This window comes from Gavia stellata, chromosome 3, assembly GCF_030936135.1.
Source record: "Gavia stellata isolate bGavSte3 chromosome 3, bGavSte3.hap2, whole genome shotgun sequence".
Classification (NCBI taxonomy): Eukaryota; Metazoa; Chordata; class Aves; order Gaviiformes; family Gaviidae; genus Gavia; species Gavia stellata.
In genome coordinates, this window is record NC_082596.1 from 47,238,186 (window position 1) to 47,256,117 (window position 17,932).

General features: G+C 40.6%; 1 protein-coding gene across 4 annotated transcripts in view; it reads right to left on the reverse strand.

Annotated features, from left to right (window-relative positions):
- The window catches only part of DTNA (dystrobrevin alpha), a 149,881-nt gene that overhangs the window by 22,941 nt on the left and 109,008 nt on the right, over positions 1 to 17,932 (reverse strand). The window contains exons 12-17 of one of the 4 annotated variants that reach the window (XM_059836102.1): positions 16,453 to 16,530; positions 15,732 to 15,824; positions 8,936 to 9,029; positions 6,372 to 6,466; positions 4,896 to 5,009; positions 1,478 to 1,574 (exon numbers count right to left, since the gene is read on the reverse strand). In XM_059836102.1, the coding sequence (XP_059692085.1) occupies positions 1,478 to 1,574; positions 4,896 to 5,009; positions 6,372 to 6,466; positions 8,936 to 9,029; positions 15,732 to 15,824; positions 16,453 to 16,530 (571 nt within the window). Of the gene's footprint in view, positions 1 to 1,477; positions 1,575 to 4,895; positions 5,010 to 6,371; positions 6,470 to 8,935; positions 9,030 to 15,731; positions 15,825 to 16,452; positions 16,531 to 17,932 lie in introns of all 4 variants that reach the window. The other 3 variants (XM_059836104.1, XM_059836103.1, XM_059836105.1) reach the window with 3 other exon arrangements.

Below are 17,932 nucleotides of genomic sequence, written 5' to 3' on the forward strand. Positions count from 1 at the left end.
ATCATTTCCTACCCCAAATTCTCTTTGTCCAGGCAGTACAACGACAGCAGGCAGCCCTGACTGCTAGTTGTAGCACTGCAACATTTCATAGGTAGAGCAAAAAGTATCCTGTCTACTTCCAGCTCCCAAAAATCTGCTGGCTACTCGGTAGGCTCTGCTGCTCAGGTGCCACCAATTCCTGCATTGTGGCTGCAGAAGCCTGTGCCTGAGGAGATGCAAATGACATAAGGGGTCAAACTCATCCTCTGATGCAAATTCACGTTACTAAATAGATTTCTGCTTTTATCAGAGCCATATTTGACCCAAGTTGCACTGAATTTCCATGCACTCATTTTATCTGGCATGGCCAACAACAAAACAGACTCTTATGCTATTCAAAACACTTTCTTCCAGTGTGAATTTCTGGCATCATCTGTCCTGAGGCACATCAGGTAAAATAGGGCTGGACTCTGCAAATAAAGACACGTTTTCCATCTTACCCTAGTCTGTCTTAAAAATGCACATGCTTTTTGGTATCTCCATTTTTAACTGAGATCCTTTGTTGAGGCATGTTTCATCTGTTTAACAAGGGCTTGTTTCTGTGTTTATGAAAATGACCAAGTGTTGTTGGGAAAGCACCTCTAAGATCAGAGAGTTAGATGTGGTTGTCAAATGGCACGTCTGACAGAACTAGCAACTGAACAGGCAAGGTTAAAGGAACTAGTAAAAACGATTCTGTATGCTGTCAGCTGGAGTAGATAATAGTATACAGTGCTGAGTTGTTTTTCTCACAGTTATTAGTTATCTCGTTTTACTTGTCATTTTGTTTCTTTTCTCATTCTTCTGTTTTGTATTTGATACCCTCAACAGAGAAAACTCTAAAACCACCTGAAACTGGACCACAAAATATTTTGTGTTTGGACATTGTCGAATGGCTGATCCAAAGATTGCTAGCCTGAAATCCAGAGATGCGGCCAAAGCCTTCTGCAAAAGAGCAAAACACGACTGTATTGCATCATGCTGCAATATTATTTAAAGGATTGTATTAATTCTTCAATAGTTAGAATCATAGAATAGTTTGGGTTGGAAGGGACCTTTAAAGGTCATCTAGTCCAACCCACCTGCAATGAGCAGGGACATCTTCAACTAGATCAGGTTGCTCAGAGCCCCATCCAACCTGACCTTGAATGTTTCCAGGGATGGGGCATCTACCACCTCTCCGGGCAACCTGTTTCAAGTCTGTCTCTAATGTTCCATCCACTTAGCAGTAGATGACAACGATGATGCAGTGTTACTGCAGGAACAACATCATCTGAGCATCATTTGAAACCTCTGAATTGAAAGACCAAGGCAAAAAACAGAAAGGGAAGGAAACAAAGCCAAATTTTATGTGTGGGAATAGCCAAGTTCAGCAGAATTCTGCGGTCATATCTCCTCCCTCTCCCCTCTTGCTTCACTCTGCCTGTTGTCCTTGGTAGTATCAGGTGGAGCTCCTTACCTTCAGCAGTTTCATGAGGCCTTCTAACTGAACCATAAGCTCTCTCCGGCTTTCCTGGAGAGCAGACATCCTCTGTTCCAGCTCATCCTTCCGCTGTCTGAGAAACAAGCAGATCCGATCAGAGCTTACCCCTCACAGCATCAGCAGCTTTTAACTGCATCGTTTCCCCAGCCCGACTATGAGGTATATGGCTATAGACCGCAGGAAAGCAAACACGCTGTATGAATTCAGCATAGTGCTTAGAAACGGGGCTACGTGAAAGCTAGGCTGTTCACTCACACTGAGAATATTCATCGGACTGAATATAGTGATTAGGAAAAAGACACACTGACACAGACCCTACTCCAAAGAACAAATGAGGTTCAAACAAATTTGTGATATATTCCCTTGTGGGAATGCCTGGCAGTTTTTGTCTTTGGATCTCTCTGGTCAATAACCTCACTAGCTGTCAGGAGAAAGTAAAGCCATGCCCTGAAGGACAGAAAGTTACAGCAGGGGCACTGAACAGAGCAAGATATGAGAGAAGCAAAGAGAGTTCAGAAATTCAGCCAGAAAACCACAGCGATCTGCTTTTGTTTTGATTTTTTTCTGAAAGCAAGAGTAAGATTATCACATAGTGGAGCTATAACTGCTTGAAAATAGCTCTTTGGACTTGGAGTCCAATGCTGATCCTACAACAGTGTGAAGACTGAGCCACTCCAAGTGTGACAACCAGTTTTTACCCACATAAATGGCAACAGCTTTGATTCTGCACAGCTCCACTGCACAGGACGGGCGTTCAGCACTCGCACATGTTCCATCACTAAATTGTGTGAGAGGTCCCCACATAAATACAAAATAAAATTGTTGCCTCCTGGAAGCTATGACATAATTAACAACATTACTGTTGAAAAATATACATATTAGGTATATTTTATACACTAGTGTGTTACAGATAACATAAAACCACTATGCCGTTAGCCTTGTACTACCTGTAAAATACGACAATTTAATCCTAAATGGAAAAGCACCAAAGCCAACAAGACTAAGTATATAACAAGACTATATTTAGGGAAATATGAAACCCTGACTTTGAGCCTTCTCTGTAAGTGAGCAGTTACTGATATAAACAACACTGGTTTCTACAGGATTGCTCATGTGCGCTCTCTCTCACCTATATAATAGGATCATATAGTAATGCTGCCAGGTTGTATTTACTCTTCTGGAGGATTAATCTATTTTCTGCTACAAATTGCCTGTGCTGGCTTTTCTTTCCCAGGCATGTAATAGTTGGGAATGCTATGAACTGTACAAAGTCAACTGAGTTTAAGAAAACTGCTAACAAAAATAAGATACCCTATCCATGTAATTCAACGTAGCAGGTTCTAGCACAGACCTCTGCTGGGTTTTAGATTAATTTTATGGAGAGGGAACACCTAAGCAGCGTGCAATGTGCAGACCGCTCCTCTGACTTGTTTCTCCAGCTACACTCCAGAGCAAGTTCTTGGAATTAATGGGCTTTCCAACCTGTCTCCAAGACAGCACTGGTAATGTGAAGGAACGTTGTGTTCAGAACCTCATTTCAGTGAGTCTGCAACACTACAGCAGCTAGTGAAAGATTCTGGGACAGGCACCCACAACATAATTTACAGATTCCAGCATTTCTTAATATAATAAGAACTAAATTGCCCCACTGCCTTAATTGCTTCAAGCCCCAAGAATCTGTGGGGTAACAGATGTAAATCAGTGCTGCTCTTCTGAGTCCTGCTGTTTTACATATGGTAAGAACAGCCTCGTGACATCTTAAGTGTATAGGAATTTGAGGTGGTGTTGAAATTCCACAGTAAATCAAAAGCCAATCTTTTGGCTTTCAAATGGTGAACATTTTAGAAGGTATGCAAAGCAGTACAGACCCACAGATTAAAAGTTATTTGCTGACTCTGACACTGCATATTAAATCAGAAAAGATATCGTAATTGAGGAACTCAGCGTCACTGCCCTAGGGACATCCCGTGTCAGGAAATTCAAATAAGGTTATTATGCTTTTAATATGGGTAGCAAAATTGAAAAGAGGGAAAAATTAAGTAGTCAGTCTGCTAACACTGCACGATCTTTTTTTTTTTTTTTTAAGGATAATGAATTTTATTTGTCATCTACATAGAAAGCTAATCTCCTAAACCTGCTTAAAACAGACTGAGGCTTGATGCACAGGAGCTACATTATTGGTATATTTTATGCAGTGTACACATTTTCATCACAGTCAGTTTTATATGTCTTACAGAATGTCACTTGCCTGTAGATATCTAGAAGTAATTACATACTAAAATCACTCACAGAAATGAAGAAACTAATTTGTCTTCAGATTGGAAAGCAAATGTAATTGTTTGTGACATAGAAAAATACTCTAGTGTGGAAAACTCAATAATAAAACTACACAGCATTTGTAAAGAAAAAATTTAGCACAATTTCTTACAGTAATTTCCTTTGGTTATGCATTAGACCACGGAAATACTACTTGGGTGAGGGGCGGCTAAGTGGCCAAAAATGTTCTTTAGTCTTCTCATGAGAGAACTGCTCTATGCAGGGGGATAAACTTTAATCTAGCATTGTTTCACTGGAAAGAAAGTCTTTACACTCTATTCTCTATTCACATGAAGTGTTTTGAATAGTTCTTATTGGAGTCTCCATCTGGCTCTCACAACATGAACTTCAGGACTTGCAGGGAGCCTACAGATCTGGGCCAATGAATGACAATCGTTCTTCAACATTATATACATGGCAATTAGTAAATCCATGTAGAGTACCCTAATTAACATGCAGACACATCCATATCAATGTTTTTAGCTTGGTGGGATAATTGGAGAAATGATCCTCTAAATCTTCAGCTGCTGCCGATGACATTACTCCTCACTTCCCCTGTGACAAGGAGGATCATTCTGCTGCCTCATTTCGCACCGTGAAGACAACTGACCTCCCCCTAGAATTCAACACATGGGGGAATTTTCCAAAAATTAAAGTCTAATTCTGGCTGTTTTTTCATGTAGTTCTGTATTTACTTTAGAATAAATGAGAAGTCTTTGTAGAAGCATTTGCTCTGACAGAACGACATTTTTTTCCCATAAAATTAATGGCATTTGGACAAGGCTGTGGGGACCTATTCCAAATGACCTAAGGGCTTAGCTCTGCAAACACTAATGCACTTGCTTAATTTAATGTAGATGACTAATATGTAAGATTCCTCATGCATGCTGTTTAAAACATAAGCTTAATTACTTTTAGACTACAACCTGCACCGAAAATGGAGAAAAAATACACACTGTGCTATTTACTTAAAAAAGCCCCCAAAACTGTACGCCAGGCTTATCTCTTATTCCTTCTTGTATTGAGAATGCCTGGCTGACCCCAGGCATGGCCGAAGGTTTTACCGCTGCAGACTTACCTCAGGAGCCGGAGCTCTGCAAGGAGAGTGGGATTTTGTTGTGCCTTCTCTGGTGTGGGCTGAGACGCTTGCTCATGTTCAAGTCGCAGCCTCTGGATCTCCTGCAGGATTTCTCTTGGGAAGGAAAATAAGCAGAAGACTACAAGTCAGTAATTTTCCACAAAACCAGCTCACTGGACATTGCAAAAGGAGAAAAAGTGTGACTGTATGTAGCTCTTCATCAACACGGATATAATGACTGGGCTCCAACCAACGAAAGAAGCCCTCAGCATTGTGACAGGTGTCTGGAGATTTTTTAAATAAACTTTTAGGATTTCACTATAAAGGGAAATCCTTCTTCAAGACCCCCCAAAATCAGGGGTAGACGTGAAATAGCAATATGCTTAATTAAATTTCTCCCTTCTACTTCCCCATGAACATGTCAAGCATCACATGAACTTCACAAAAACTAAAATAATATCTGGCCCCTCTCAAGTGTCAGAGAAAATATTTTGCACTTAAAAAAATACTTTTAGTGTAAGTAGAGATCTGAGAGCGGTCAACAATCAGTGAAGAAGCCCTTTAATAGGACTTGTTACGACTGGCTTGCCAGCCCTGGAGCACTGTTAAAAGGCTAATACAAAGCTTTGCAGCAGAAGGTTGAAACCTTTGAGGATTTTTTCTCTTCTTCACAACGTGCTGGATAGCAGACGGTCAGGAGGCAGCCTCGAACTATGAAAGACAAATAGAGACTGGACCTGGTGGCTCATTACACGGTGACAGAAGGCAATGCAGTTTGGAATAGGAAACCATCTGGTCTGGGCTGGCCTCTATTTTACAGTCCAGCAGTAAAAGCAGGGCTCTGCTGCCATACATTTCATGGCATCAGGCAGTCTGATACCCAGGGCCAGATCCTCTGCTGCTAACAAATGGGCGTCTCTCCCTTTTGGGGCCGGCTGGCCTACTTCTCCTGGACACTCTCTCTCAGTCTCAGTCACATTCATACCCAGTGTCTCATTTGATCAGCAGCCTAACTTGCTGCTAACCTTTCTGCAAACCTTTCCCAGGCAGACTGTGTTCTAGAGAGCTTTAATTGTCTTTTTCACAAATAGAAGCAGAGGAGCATAACATAACCAGTGTGACTGATTCTTTTATCATTTCATGTTACAGTGCTACAGAGGATCCAACTCAATCTAGTTTTGAAACAGGACAGGCTTTTTGTTTACCTCTTAATAAACAGCAGCTGCAAACAGTAAAGTATCAATGATTATATCATGCCATTGAACAGTACACTCATTGAAACACAGGGTGGCTATGGATTTCAGAGCCTTTGTCATATTCTGCAGACCTTTTTGTGCCCTATGCTTTTTGTAGGGAGAGGTGTATGTGCATGTATAAGGACATTGCACGGAAGTAGGTGGTAAAAAATGTTAGGAACCAACCAACCAAACACAATATATGGGACTGAACAAAACCAGGTACTTTGTAGATGCTTACCGGTTTTTATTTTCAAGCTCTGCAATCAGCTGCCTTTGTTGCTTGTTTGCATCAATGGTGAAGGAGATATCTGACGCCCCTCTCTGCTGACCCTGCTGCTGTTGTAAAACAGAAGGCTGCATTGAAGGAACAGTCAACATGCACCCATGAGTACAACACAGATCCTATGAAATCTGCTTACAGAAAATGCAGTACCAGGCTTGCCTACACTAAAAAAAGAGCATCCATGTTGTGTCCATACCAGTATGGCTCCACTGATAGTAAAAGCAGGGTAAGTGCTAGAGTAAATAAGACTCAGTGTTTACCATCCTGTCATTCATTGCTTCTTCAAGGAGCTTCCTCTGAACCATCGTAAAAGGCAATGGCACTGCTGCAGCCAATTGCTGTAATATGGCTCTTAATTTTGATACTACAGACAAGAGGAATACACTGAAGCAAAAAAACAGCATCCCTCTCCAAAAAGAATGGGATGTGTTTCCAGGGCAGTGATGCTTCCTTCTCTTGAAAGTACAGTTTTACTTTCAATTTGAAAACTGTACTCAGTTTTCAGTCTGGCTGTGTGGCCCATTTGGCCAAGCTTTCCTATACACTCTGATGATATTTCCAAAAAGCTCTTTCCCCAGTCCTTCAGGTACAGCAGAACCTTTTTTCCCCAATAAAATGAAGTGGGAATTAAATTATTTACCAATCTAGGCAGTGCTCACTACAGCTTCATTGGACTATGTTCTTTTTTCATGTTCATCAGCAATAACCAAATACTGGTTTGCTTGTTCACACTCCTGTATTTCAGTACTGTATCAATGACAATGCGGAGTAAGACATTTAACGTTTCACAGCTATCCAAGACATCCATTTATTTCTAACTCCAACCTGAAAGAACCAGACACTGAAAAATACCCTGCTCAGTTACTGCTGTGATCTGAGTGTTTCTCACCGTAAGGGCCCTGTGAAGTGTAACTTGGGAGCGCAATTTTATGTGATGCTGGGCACCTCCTCCTCCAGGAGGTGGCACCTTGCAGGAATGGACCCTCAGAAAGGATGAAGGTACATCTCAGTGATAACGTCTGTTAGCACTGTCTGTTGGGGAAAGGATGTGTGCCTGTAACCACTTACTATTTTTTGTGCTGTGGGTACATTTTCCCGTCAACACTCCAACCATAGGGAAGCAGAGCAGTGCATAAAGAAGAACTGATACACACTGGTGGATGTCACGACTGATACAAAGGGAACCAGGATCTTTATCCTGAATGCCCAATGTTATTAATCTATTTGGTTCCTCAAAAAACAGAATGACCATCAGCAAAGCTTTAAAAATTTCCACTGTGCTCCTAATGTGGTGCCACATTTCTGCATACAGAAACCTTCTCTTTTCCTTCTGTTTCTTGTTCAGAGAGCAACTCAGTATTTTCCCTCGAACCAGCTCTATTCAAAATCTACTTAAATAGTTTCCTAAGTTTTCACCCATATCACAGACACATGTTATATACAACTGATTTCTACCAGTTTCTACCCAGAGACGTTACTAATTCTCTCTTGTTTCCATAGAGAATTACCGTCCTTCAGGAACAGGACTATCACCTACAGGTTGCCTTAAATTTGAAACACTCTGCGTCGTGCCTCTGGAAGGGATTGATTTGGGCTGGGCTGGCAGACCAGGAGTACCTGTGTACCACTCTCTTCCCCTGCAGCTGCAGGCAGTGTGAAATCTTCCATGACAGACGGCTGCATGGGGTAGCAGATTCATCTTTACTACCTTCACTTGGGATGAACACGACTCAATGTTTTTACACGAAGAGCGGTGCCTGATTTCACCCTTTCAATTGACACCACAGTGTAAATTTCAGTGTGAAAATATGCTTCCTGGCACTCTGGACCGGCTGCTTTTCACTTAACCATCATTTATGGTCCCTTGGCCTATCAAATGTGCTGAGATGGGAAAAAAGTAACTAGGCTGACCTTATTTGTGCCATTTAAGATTTTATCTACTTCGATTAGGTTCCTGCTTCATTCTCTCTTATTCCTGAATATAGTTAGTGAGGTTTTAGTCTGTCATCACCTTCTATCTTGGGATACATAGCGCAGAATAATAATTGCTCTGAAATGAAAATGGGAGCCGGGGCTAATGCAGGGGGTCATTACAGTCATCCTGCTGAAGATCATTCTTTAAAATCTTCATCACTTAGGGCCCCAGTGGCCGTGATATTTGAACTAAAGAGTAAAATGGATTCACCACCCCATTTTTCCACTGCAGTAAATCATTAACCTTTAACCAAAGCTAGTCCAGACAATATTTTCTAGTCTTTCCTGAGTTCAAGATGCCAGATTCCCTTTGCTGTAATTGTTTAAATACCATTACTTTAGTACATAGATTATATGCATTAGTATGTGGATTCTTCGGTTTAAATGAACTGCAGAAACGTGTTATTACTAAAGCATAACAGCGTCTGATGAAAAGGACAGGGAAAAGTAATCCATTAATCATTAAGACTGTCACATGTAATTTCCCTGATCCTGCCAAGCCCCTGGAACATGACAGAAGGGAAGTACCTTCCTTTAATTAAAACACTTACTGATGAAGAAGTTTCTGCTGCCAGCCTTGCTGCATACCTGGCGATCAGCTTATGCTCTTCATCCAGGCGACTTGCGCTGTCAAGCACGCTGCTCAGGGTTGGATGGGAAGGAGGGAAGACATGTTAATACAGGGTAAAAAAGACCATTGCTCTGTCACACTGTCCACTCATTACACAATTTAGAAGCAAAATGTTGCCAAATTAACAACGGCAGATGTTAATCGAGCAAAGGGGAGAACTGGAAGGGTAATCTCCTCGGAAGGATCAGCTCTAGGGGCCAGGCAGCACTTTCTCTTGGGGGAAACAGCAGTGGTCTGCAACCCCTGGCCAAGGCCGTGCAAGATGCAACTCGCAGACTACTCTGCCCAAAGTGGGGTGGGAGGTGCTTAGGGCCACCAGACAGCATTTGGTTTTACTTCTCAGCTTTGTCATATCACCCAGAAGAGTGATTACCTTTTGGACAGTGGATTAGTGGGAACCTCAGCGTTTGTTGAGAAAAACTTCAGAAGCTTTGTCAGATTTGCAACAGAAAACAATATTTAGGACAGTTTTGCAGGGCACTTACAGGGCCTCATGGACCACCGTTTGGAACTGCTGATCTGGGAATTTATAATCTGACTTTCTCTTTTATTCTTGGTTTCTTGATATTTGGGAGTAAGATTTCAGAGAATCACATAATGGTGATCAGAAAGGTAAGAACTAAACAGCAAAAGTGCTGAATTCCTTTAAAATATTGCATCTTCTTATTACCTTTTTCCCCCTGAGAATATCAAAGGCAAATATTTCTCTCAGGTTAATCCCTTGCCAGCGGTTCTTATTTTAAATGGAGGCTATTATTTAGTCAGATGAGCAGGAAAAAGGTAATACAGTGAGAACTTTTACTATTTCTAAACATTTAGAAGTTTGCAGAGAACCATCAAAACTAATAAACCAACAAAAAATGAAATCTGAAGAGGACTTAGTTGACCCTGGATAATCCTGGGATTTAGAATCCTATATTGCATCACCTTTAGTATATACAAGGGAAAAAAAATGAAGCCCCTAAGAAGAGGTGAGAAGAATGCTTTGCTGTATGGAATACAAGACAGCCTGGAGACCGTCACAGACAGAGCTAAGTCCGACCTCTTTTCTTATCCCTTGGCAACTGTCTGATGTTTTGGCTGAAGGGAGGCAGGCACACGCCTCCCTACCCATGGGCTCTTCAAGGCATGCCCCTGGTTGCTGGTGAATGAGCTTCACATTTCAAAAGAGTGCGCAAAACAAGGGTTATTTTGGGCGTGGGAATCTTACTCTGATTTTTGCTAGAAATCATATCTTGAACTTGAAAAGCCTTCCAAACGAAAATGGCACTTATGCAAAAAGTTCTGCCTTTGAAGAATCAGCATCTTTAAAAGGAAAAGGAAATATTTCTCCAAAATTTCTCAGTGAGCTCATATCCCCAGGTACCTCGGGGAACTACCATGTGCATCTTTTGGTTGGCTTGATTATGTCCACTGGGATTTAGAAGTTATGTTTGAAAGATGAGTAGTGGTTCATATCCATTGATCACTAAACTAAAGCTGGGAGTCATGTGGATTTGTTATGGCTTGCTAAGGTAAGGGAAAAGAGACAAACATCATTCTTCTCTCATTCTGACAACAACCTGTGAGCCCACAAACATGAAGTTTAGAAAAACAGTAAAGCTAGGAAAAGTCAGACCCAGAGGGGTTCTGTGTAAGCTAAGCTTGTGTGGCAGACCACATATAAGACTTCTGGTGGTAGATGAACCCTGATTTTTTGTTTTTGGTTATGTTTAATTTATTTTATTACATATATAGCTTAATTCTATGCTTACTGAGATTTTTGTGGGATAACTGATTTACTTTCTGAAAAGACCCAAGCTAAAGGTATTTTTCTAAATTTATGCAGTTCTGCTTCTTACATACTCATGCTTACTGTCCTGATATGTCATCCAGAGAAAGAAAGGGGGAAGCAACTCTTACAGACACATAAAATTATGCAAACCAGGTAATAAGGGTTACTTTCATGACAGTATAATTCATTTTTAATTTTTCCATAATGACTAAAACATCACATTCTACCAGATGGCTGTGAATTCAGCAAGCATTCAGCATCAATTCTCCTTTTTACAGCAACGTGCAACCATATTATCCATCCTGGAAAAATAATGGATTATGATTCCACTCGTTGGCATAACACAATCTGCAACATAATGCTGAGATGTGAGTTAACCCCTGAGACAATGACTTTATTGAATGAACCAAGCCACTGCAGCTTTTTGATTCTTACTTGCTATTTAATGTCTTTGATATATATTTATGTGTAGGTGGATGTCATAAAATAGATGTAGCAGAACGTCAAATCTGGTCTATGAATGCCACAAATAACTGTCCCCAAAGCTTTGTAAATTTCAATGTCTGAGATAAATTTAATTCTGGAATGTACCTATTCCATGTGATCATTAAGCACAGAGGTATGCACAGCAGCATTAGCCTCGACTGCCAAGACTTTTATGTCTCAGAGTTCTGATTTGCCATAATTCACTTCTGTTTTACTTGAGCAACTTTGTGGACAATGATGCAGTGAAATACACACAAGCTTTAAAATATTATGAATATGTGTGCAGAATTTGGGACCCTTGAGAGAATGATTCAGGCATCCTTTTGAAAGAAAATGAACATTTTGCATACAAATATCCTGCTGCTGATCCTTCTCTTCTAAAGAAGTTAAACAATGGTTTTAATACTGCTTCTCCACTAGTGACCCTTTCTTTAAAAACTTTATTAGCAACAATTGGTCTGGCAGAATTATCATCATTCAGACGTAGAGTGAATATCCAATCTCACTGCTTGTAAACAAAACTTCTTTTTTAGGCTTTAGTTGATCTGTGTAATATTCCACAGTCTAAAGGAGATCCATAAAAAAAAGGATCTCAAAACTCCAGGCAAAGGATGAAAACTACGATAGCCTGTGAACAGAGGAGTGACACCGGAGGATCTTTGCTATTTCTCACGCTTTAGAAGTGTCAAATCAGCCTGTTCTGCGTAGGCACCCTGCAATAGTTGATATGGATGTCCCCTGATAGTCTTACAATTACGTCACCACTGGTTGGAAAAGTCTCAGAAATGCCAGTCTCTCATGAAATTTTTGCAGTAGAGGTATCAGTGTGGTCTTCATGACATGTTCTTTTTCTACAAACCTTCACTTAATAAATAATTTACTACAGAAAATACTGACAAATTAAAGGGTACGTTTTTAAGCCTCAGGGCTATAAGAACAATGTCCAAACAGCAACCCACCAAATGTATTCTGAGGAATGTTTATCTCTGACACTTTCAAAATTGTCCTAGTTTTCAGGCACTTTAAACTGAGACACATCATCTGAGCCCTCTGCTATTGTCAATTTGCCATTTACTTTAGAATCACCAAGATTTTACCACCAAATTGTTAATAACACTCAGGTATGTGGGTATAATCACAAAAACTAACTCAATTCAAGGGAGCCAAGTGTCTATAAATTTCCTCTGTAATCAGTGGGTTTATGAATATTTTTTCCTCTTTCAAGGGAAGATTCGACCAGCCTTCCTAGCTAGAGTTAGTTGTTGTGCACACCCCCTTAATAAGCATTTTTAAAAATACCATAGAATAGCATGGCACTTTTATAGCACAGAAATATGACTCACCACAGTACTATACAGTACACATAAAAAAATCAGAAAGTAACTTTCTATGGAACAAAAATAACCTCCTACTTATAACATACTTTATCTTATTTTCTTCTGCATCTGAAAAGAAAAAGACTGAAATATGTGGAATTAATATTCAAAACTAGGTGAAGTCTCTAACTTATATGAACAAAAAGGAAAACTATTTGCAGTTAAAAGTTCTTTTTTAGAATCAGACACTAAAGATGAACTAAATTAAATATCAAGCATTGGTTTTACATGCTAAAATGCACTTTGCGATTAAACTAACCAAAATGTCCGGCTAAGGGATACTTTTTCTACACATACAGTTACTATAAATAATGAATAAAGTCTTTCTCTTGTTTCTTAATTTGCCCTGGAGTACTGGGGTCTAAAAAAACCTCAAGTAGCTTATTAGCCTGTGAGGGATGGAAAGGAAAACTTGTACTTCTACTTGTGGTATCAAATAACTGCAGATGAAAAATAAAGATAAGTGGTGAAAATTAATTAAAAAACCCCAAATATAAATACTAGCTACCCTTAAAACAGAAAAAAAGGTATACCGGGCTATACTGGACTGATCATTAGCTACGGTAAATTAGCATGACTCAATCTCTTAAAAAACCCCTTCGTTTTGTTTTGAAATGCTTTCTGTAGGTTTTTCTTTCAGGTGAAGGTCCAGCTACAGTCATACCTCTTTTAATCTTTGGCTGCCAGCAGCACTTGAAAATATGTGATGGCATGTATGGGTTGGTACCCGTGGTATTTTGCGGGCAGACACAACAGCTGAGCTGGCTAGCTGCAGCCTCCCCTGAATCAGAAGCTACCTGATTATGGTTGACTACATGCTTTACTCAAGTTACCAAATCTTGTTGAGCTGCAGGGTGAAATAACTTGAACTCAGCACCATCCTAACACAGCTGAGTGGGTTTTGAGCAAACTGCATCCGGCCACTTTGGGGCATGGGCAGGAGGAGTTCACCTTTGCCTGAAGATGCCTCCCCAGGCTCTATGAGATGCAGCAGCTGAGCCTCCTGCAGAAGACTCACCTGCCTCTTCCTAGAAACCGGCTTCACACAGGAGCTTCAGGATGGCAACACTTTGTTCTTCTTGTCTTTACCAAAATATAACCATTCGCTTTCTCTACTACGAGTCTCATTGCAACAAAGCAGAAAATGGCAATGCAGCACAGTTTGATGCATGATGAAGACTGCTGTCTCTCTCGGTTACATCTAATCTAATAAATAACTGAGACGATTGTTTCTCGTTGAGGATGCTGTGACTGCATTGATTTAATGTCAGTAATCAGATGTTCTGTAATACACTTTGCATTGGTTATTTAAATAATTAAGGCCATTATCAGTCACTCTCCATTCATCCCTTAAAAAAATTCAATTTGAAGGATATTATGGCACATAATTTGTATGTGTGTATTTGGATACAAATATACTATGAGGTTGGCTCAAAAGCTTGAAGGAACAGGTTGTAATATCCTGGATAATATACTGGATAAAATTTAGAGGGTGAAGATGGTAAAGATGAGGCTAAGCACTCACAAGGGGATCTACCTGGTGGTCCTCACTGAAGCTAAATTAATTACAGACACAGCATTAATAGCCTAGCACCCAAAATGACTCTCAACCAGGTCCAGTCTTTGCTGGTCTCTTGAACAATGCTATTAAGTCACTTATGGTAGGCAGGGCCACATTTCCTTCTCCCTGGCAAACTAGACTGAGCGGTAGTGTACTACTGTCCTCTTTAATTACGGGTGGGCAATGACTGGTCTAAACACATGCCCCCAACAGCTTGTTTTCACAGCCATGGTGTAAATATTAGTCAATAAGCCTCCTTTCTGGAAGTGCTGCTCCAGGAATGAAATGCCCCTTCAAAATGTTTTGGTTTTGAAGAAATGGTTTTCATTTTCCTCACTAAAAACCCATTTGCCCTTTTTTTCCCCACTGGCACATTCCAGTGGGATGCAGAGTAGAGAAGCAGATCCAGACCACTCTTTTCTCCACTGGGCACAGCTACATGGCAAATTACCCCCATTTTCAACTGGAGCTACACACAGAAGTGAATTTTGTAAGACTGCAGAGAACCATTGCATCCACCCTCCCAAAAGAAGTTGCTTGTTGCCTTATCTACGTATAGGAGTAAACGGAGAGTTTCTCCTAACGTGGGAAATGCTCTGCAATAACAGTATGGGAAAGCAAAGGGTTCGTTATGAGCAAAAGAAACCTCATGAGCATAGTTTTGCTAGAAACACTGTACAGTTTTCTGTTGAGCGCCACATTTTCTAGGGCCATATACCACACTGCTCACCACCTTGCTGGTACCGGGCTGCAACGTCTAGAGTTTTGTTGCACTTGGAGAGGTGAGCCAGCGTTTCCCCTCCCGGGGTGCCCTGCTGCGATGCCACCATCTGCAAGTGCTCGGACAGCAGGTGGGTTTAGTAGACAAAGCTCCATATTCACTCCAGTAGAAATAATGAACTATGTTCAAGACACACATTTAAAAACCTGTCATACTTGAGCATGAATGAAAGATAAGGGCAAAATTATATACAAGATTCAAACAATGCAGAAATCAGGCAGATTTAAAAACAATGCCTGATGTCTGTAGAAGTTGAAATGAACTCCTTCCTTCACTAGGCTAATAAGCAAATTCCTACTATTACTATTATCATTGTTTGCATACTATTACCACTTCTGACTTTCAAGGTAAGGTGAAGCTACAAATTATGTATCACCTCAGAAATTGCTACCTTGAAAACACAGACTTGGTAGTCATCGTTGTGTGAAGATTTCTGTACCATCACCAGGTCCTGCGCTGACTAGAGCACAGTATCCCAAATCAATTTGTACAGCCATTCTTAACTGAGCAGTTATTTGCAATACCTTGCTGCTTAACATCACTAGAGAGAATAACAGCAATTGCCACAATCCACCAACTTTGGGAGGACATACCCCGTATTCATATGCATTCCCTTTAGGTTAGTGCTCATAAAGAGCTGCTTCAGCTTGTAGCCAGGAGGAAACAGTGAGAGCATTTGGCCGACCAACGTCCCTTTCCTGGGTTCCCCAAAGGTGCCAAACCTGCACTAACCGTGCGGGGTTGCTCTGCAGCATGTTGACATACAACCCGATGAGTACATGTTCATCGGCCAGCCTGTCTGCAACATCGAGGCTGTACTGTAACCTGAAACGGGGTCGGGGGGGAGAGAGGGTGCGGTCCGGACAGACAGAGGGAAATAAACAGAGAAAGCAGGAGCAAGTAAGATCGTGACATGGGAATTTAGGAACGAATACTTAAGTGTTCTTAGAAAATAATAAAAAAAACCCCAAGTGCAGAAATTATTTTGTTATTATTGTAATTCATATGTTAAGTATTCAGTGGCTTAGGATGGTAGAATCCCACTCGATTACAGAGCCAGCCTCAGAAACCAGTGAGATGCCAGATGAGGCCAGGGACTGGAGCTGTACAGTACCATTTATTTCAAAGTACAGCAGATTGTGAGGTCGGCACTATTTGCTTTAATATACTATGCATTGCATATATACATTAAATATACATATGTTACACACATGATTAACATACTGAAATCACAGGTTGGATTTGCTTGGAAGTGTCTGATCAAGACCTCATGCACCCAGGTGTACATAAATATATTTAAACATGCCCTACTTAGCTCACTGGGTTAATTGGTTATCACAATTTTCTCAGGAAAGATGTTTATAGAATACATTATAAGCATGAGGAATAGAGGAAAAGGTTTTGGTTTAGCTGTGTTAGTGCAAGCTACAAACATACTCTCTCTTTAACTTACCCTTTGCCTTTCAAGAAAGCTGGAGCAGCCCTAGCCAGCAGTTTGCTCTGCTCTACTTCAGTATTCTTGGAAGGAGAGCTAGTTAATAAGACAGGAAAACTAAGGAGAGGGTAAACAGTGATGTCTGAAATTCGTTACAGAACAGAGTATGGAGAAACTCATTCAAGCGCCCTGGACTAAATAAAAATAACAATAGAAGCTTTAAAGAAATTTTAGAAAACTTCAGGAAATGCAAAGTCAGGAATTAGAGTTTTCCCTCCTGTTCTCCAAAAGCAAACTATAAAGCCTTCACTACAGAAAAGACAAACAAAATGTGCTTCTCTCACAAATGGAGCTCTCAAGTCTTATGTAGTTTCCAGGTGGAGTCCAAGATAAACATCATCTTAAATGCAGCTTTCAAGATGGGAAAGCTTCACCATAACAGCTAAACTGATTTTCTCCACATTTGCTGTAAGATAGTTTCAATAATCTATGTAAATGTGCTTATTTAGATCCAGTGATGGGATACACCAGTTTAATTTTTGGAAATACTGTTCTGTTGATTTAAAAAAAGAAATAGTTCATCAAACCAACTTTTTTTTTTCTCCTAATGACAGTATTTAATGGATTGCAGTAACTGCATCTTTCCCAATGCTAAAATATCTGTGTTAATAAGGTAACATTGGCTAAAAATGGAGAGATCGAAATGTTAGCTTTTCTTTTGGTTTAAAAACCAACAAAGCAAAAAAAACATTCTACTTTCTTCTTTTTAAAAATTATTCACCTTTATTTTTTGGTTTGGCTACTGACACTGTAGATGTCTGATCAAAAGATGGGTGTGTGAGCATCCAGGTAGGGGGGTGTGTGTGTAGGCAGATGATGTTGCACAAATGTGATGCATGATAAATCTGCGCAGACGTGGCTCTGATGGACTGAAGATCAAACCCGTTAATATTAGGACAAAGAAGGAATTCATTAAGATGAGGTGCGTGCCATTCCCCTCCTTTTGGGAGGTCAAGGTTGGCAGCGGGGTTCTGAAAAGTATGGTACCGAAGGGTGTCCTAAGAACCCAAGCCCTATTGATTTATAATAAATCTGGAAGATAGCTGAATGAAATGATGTACTGCACAGCAAGAAAAAATGCTTGCTTCACATTTCTATGCCCGTCAGCATGCTGCTTATGTGTGTCGTGCTTCCACTGAAGCAATATCCGCACAGATAAACATGCTCCATGCCATCTAGAAGGATACATTTTCCACCCATGTTTTCTTCCCAGTTACAGAAGGAAAATGCATTCAAGGGGTACGGGGTGTGCCGTTTCAGCCAAAACTGCAGCTGCTATTGGTTCCTAAACTAAAGATGAATATGCTGCCACAAGGGGAGACCAAAGATCCCAGCGCAGATTTTGTGCTTTGCTTTCTAACAGTGCAGTGTGATGCCCCCTCCACCAACCATAAGTTCTCCTCTCCTATGCTCCAGAAGCAACATAGTTAGGGTGGAG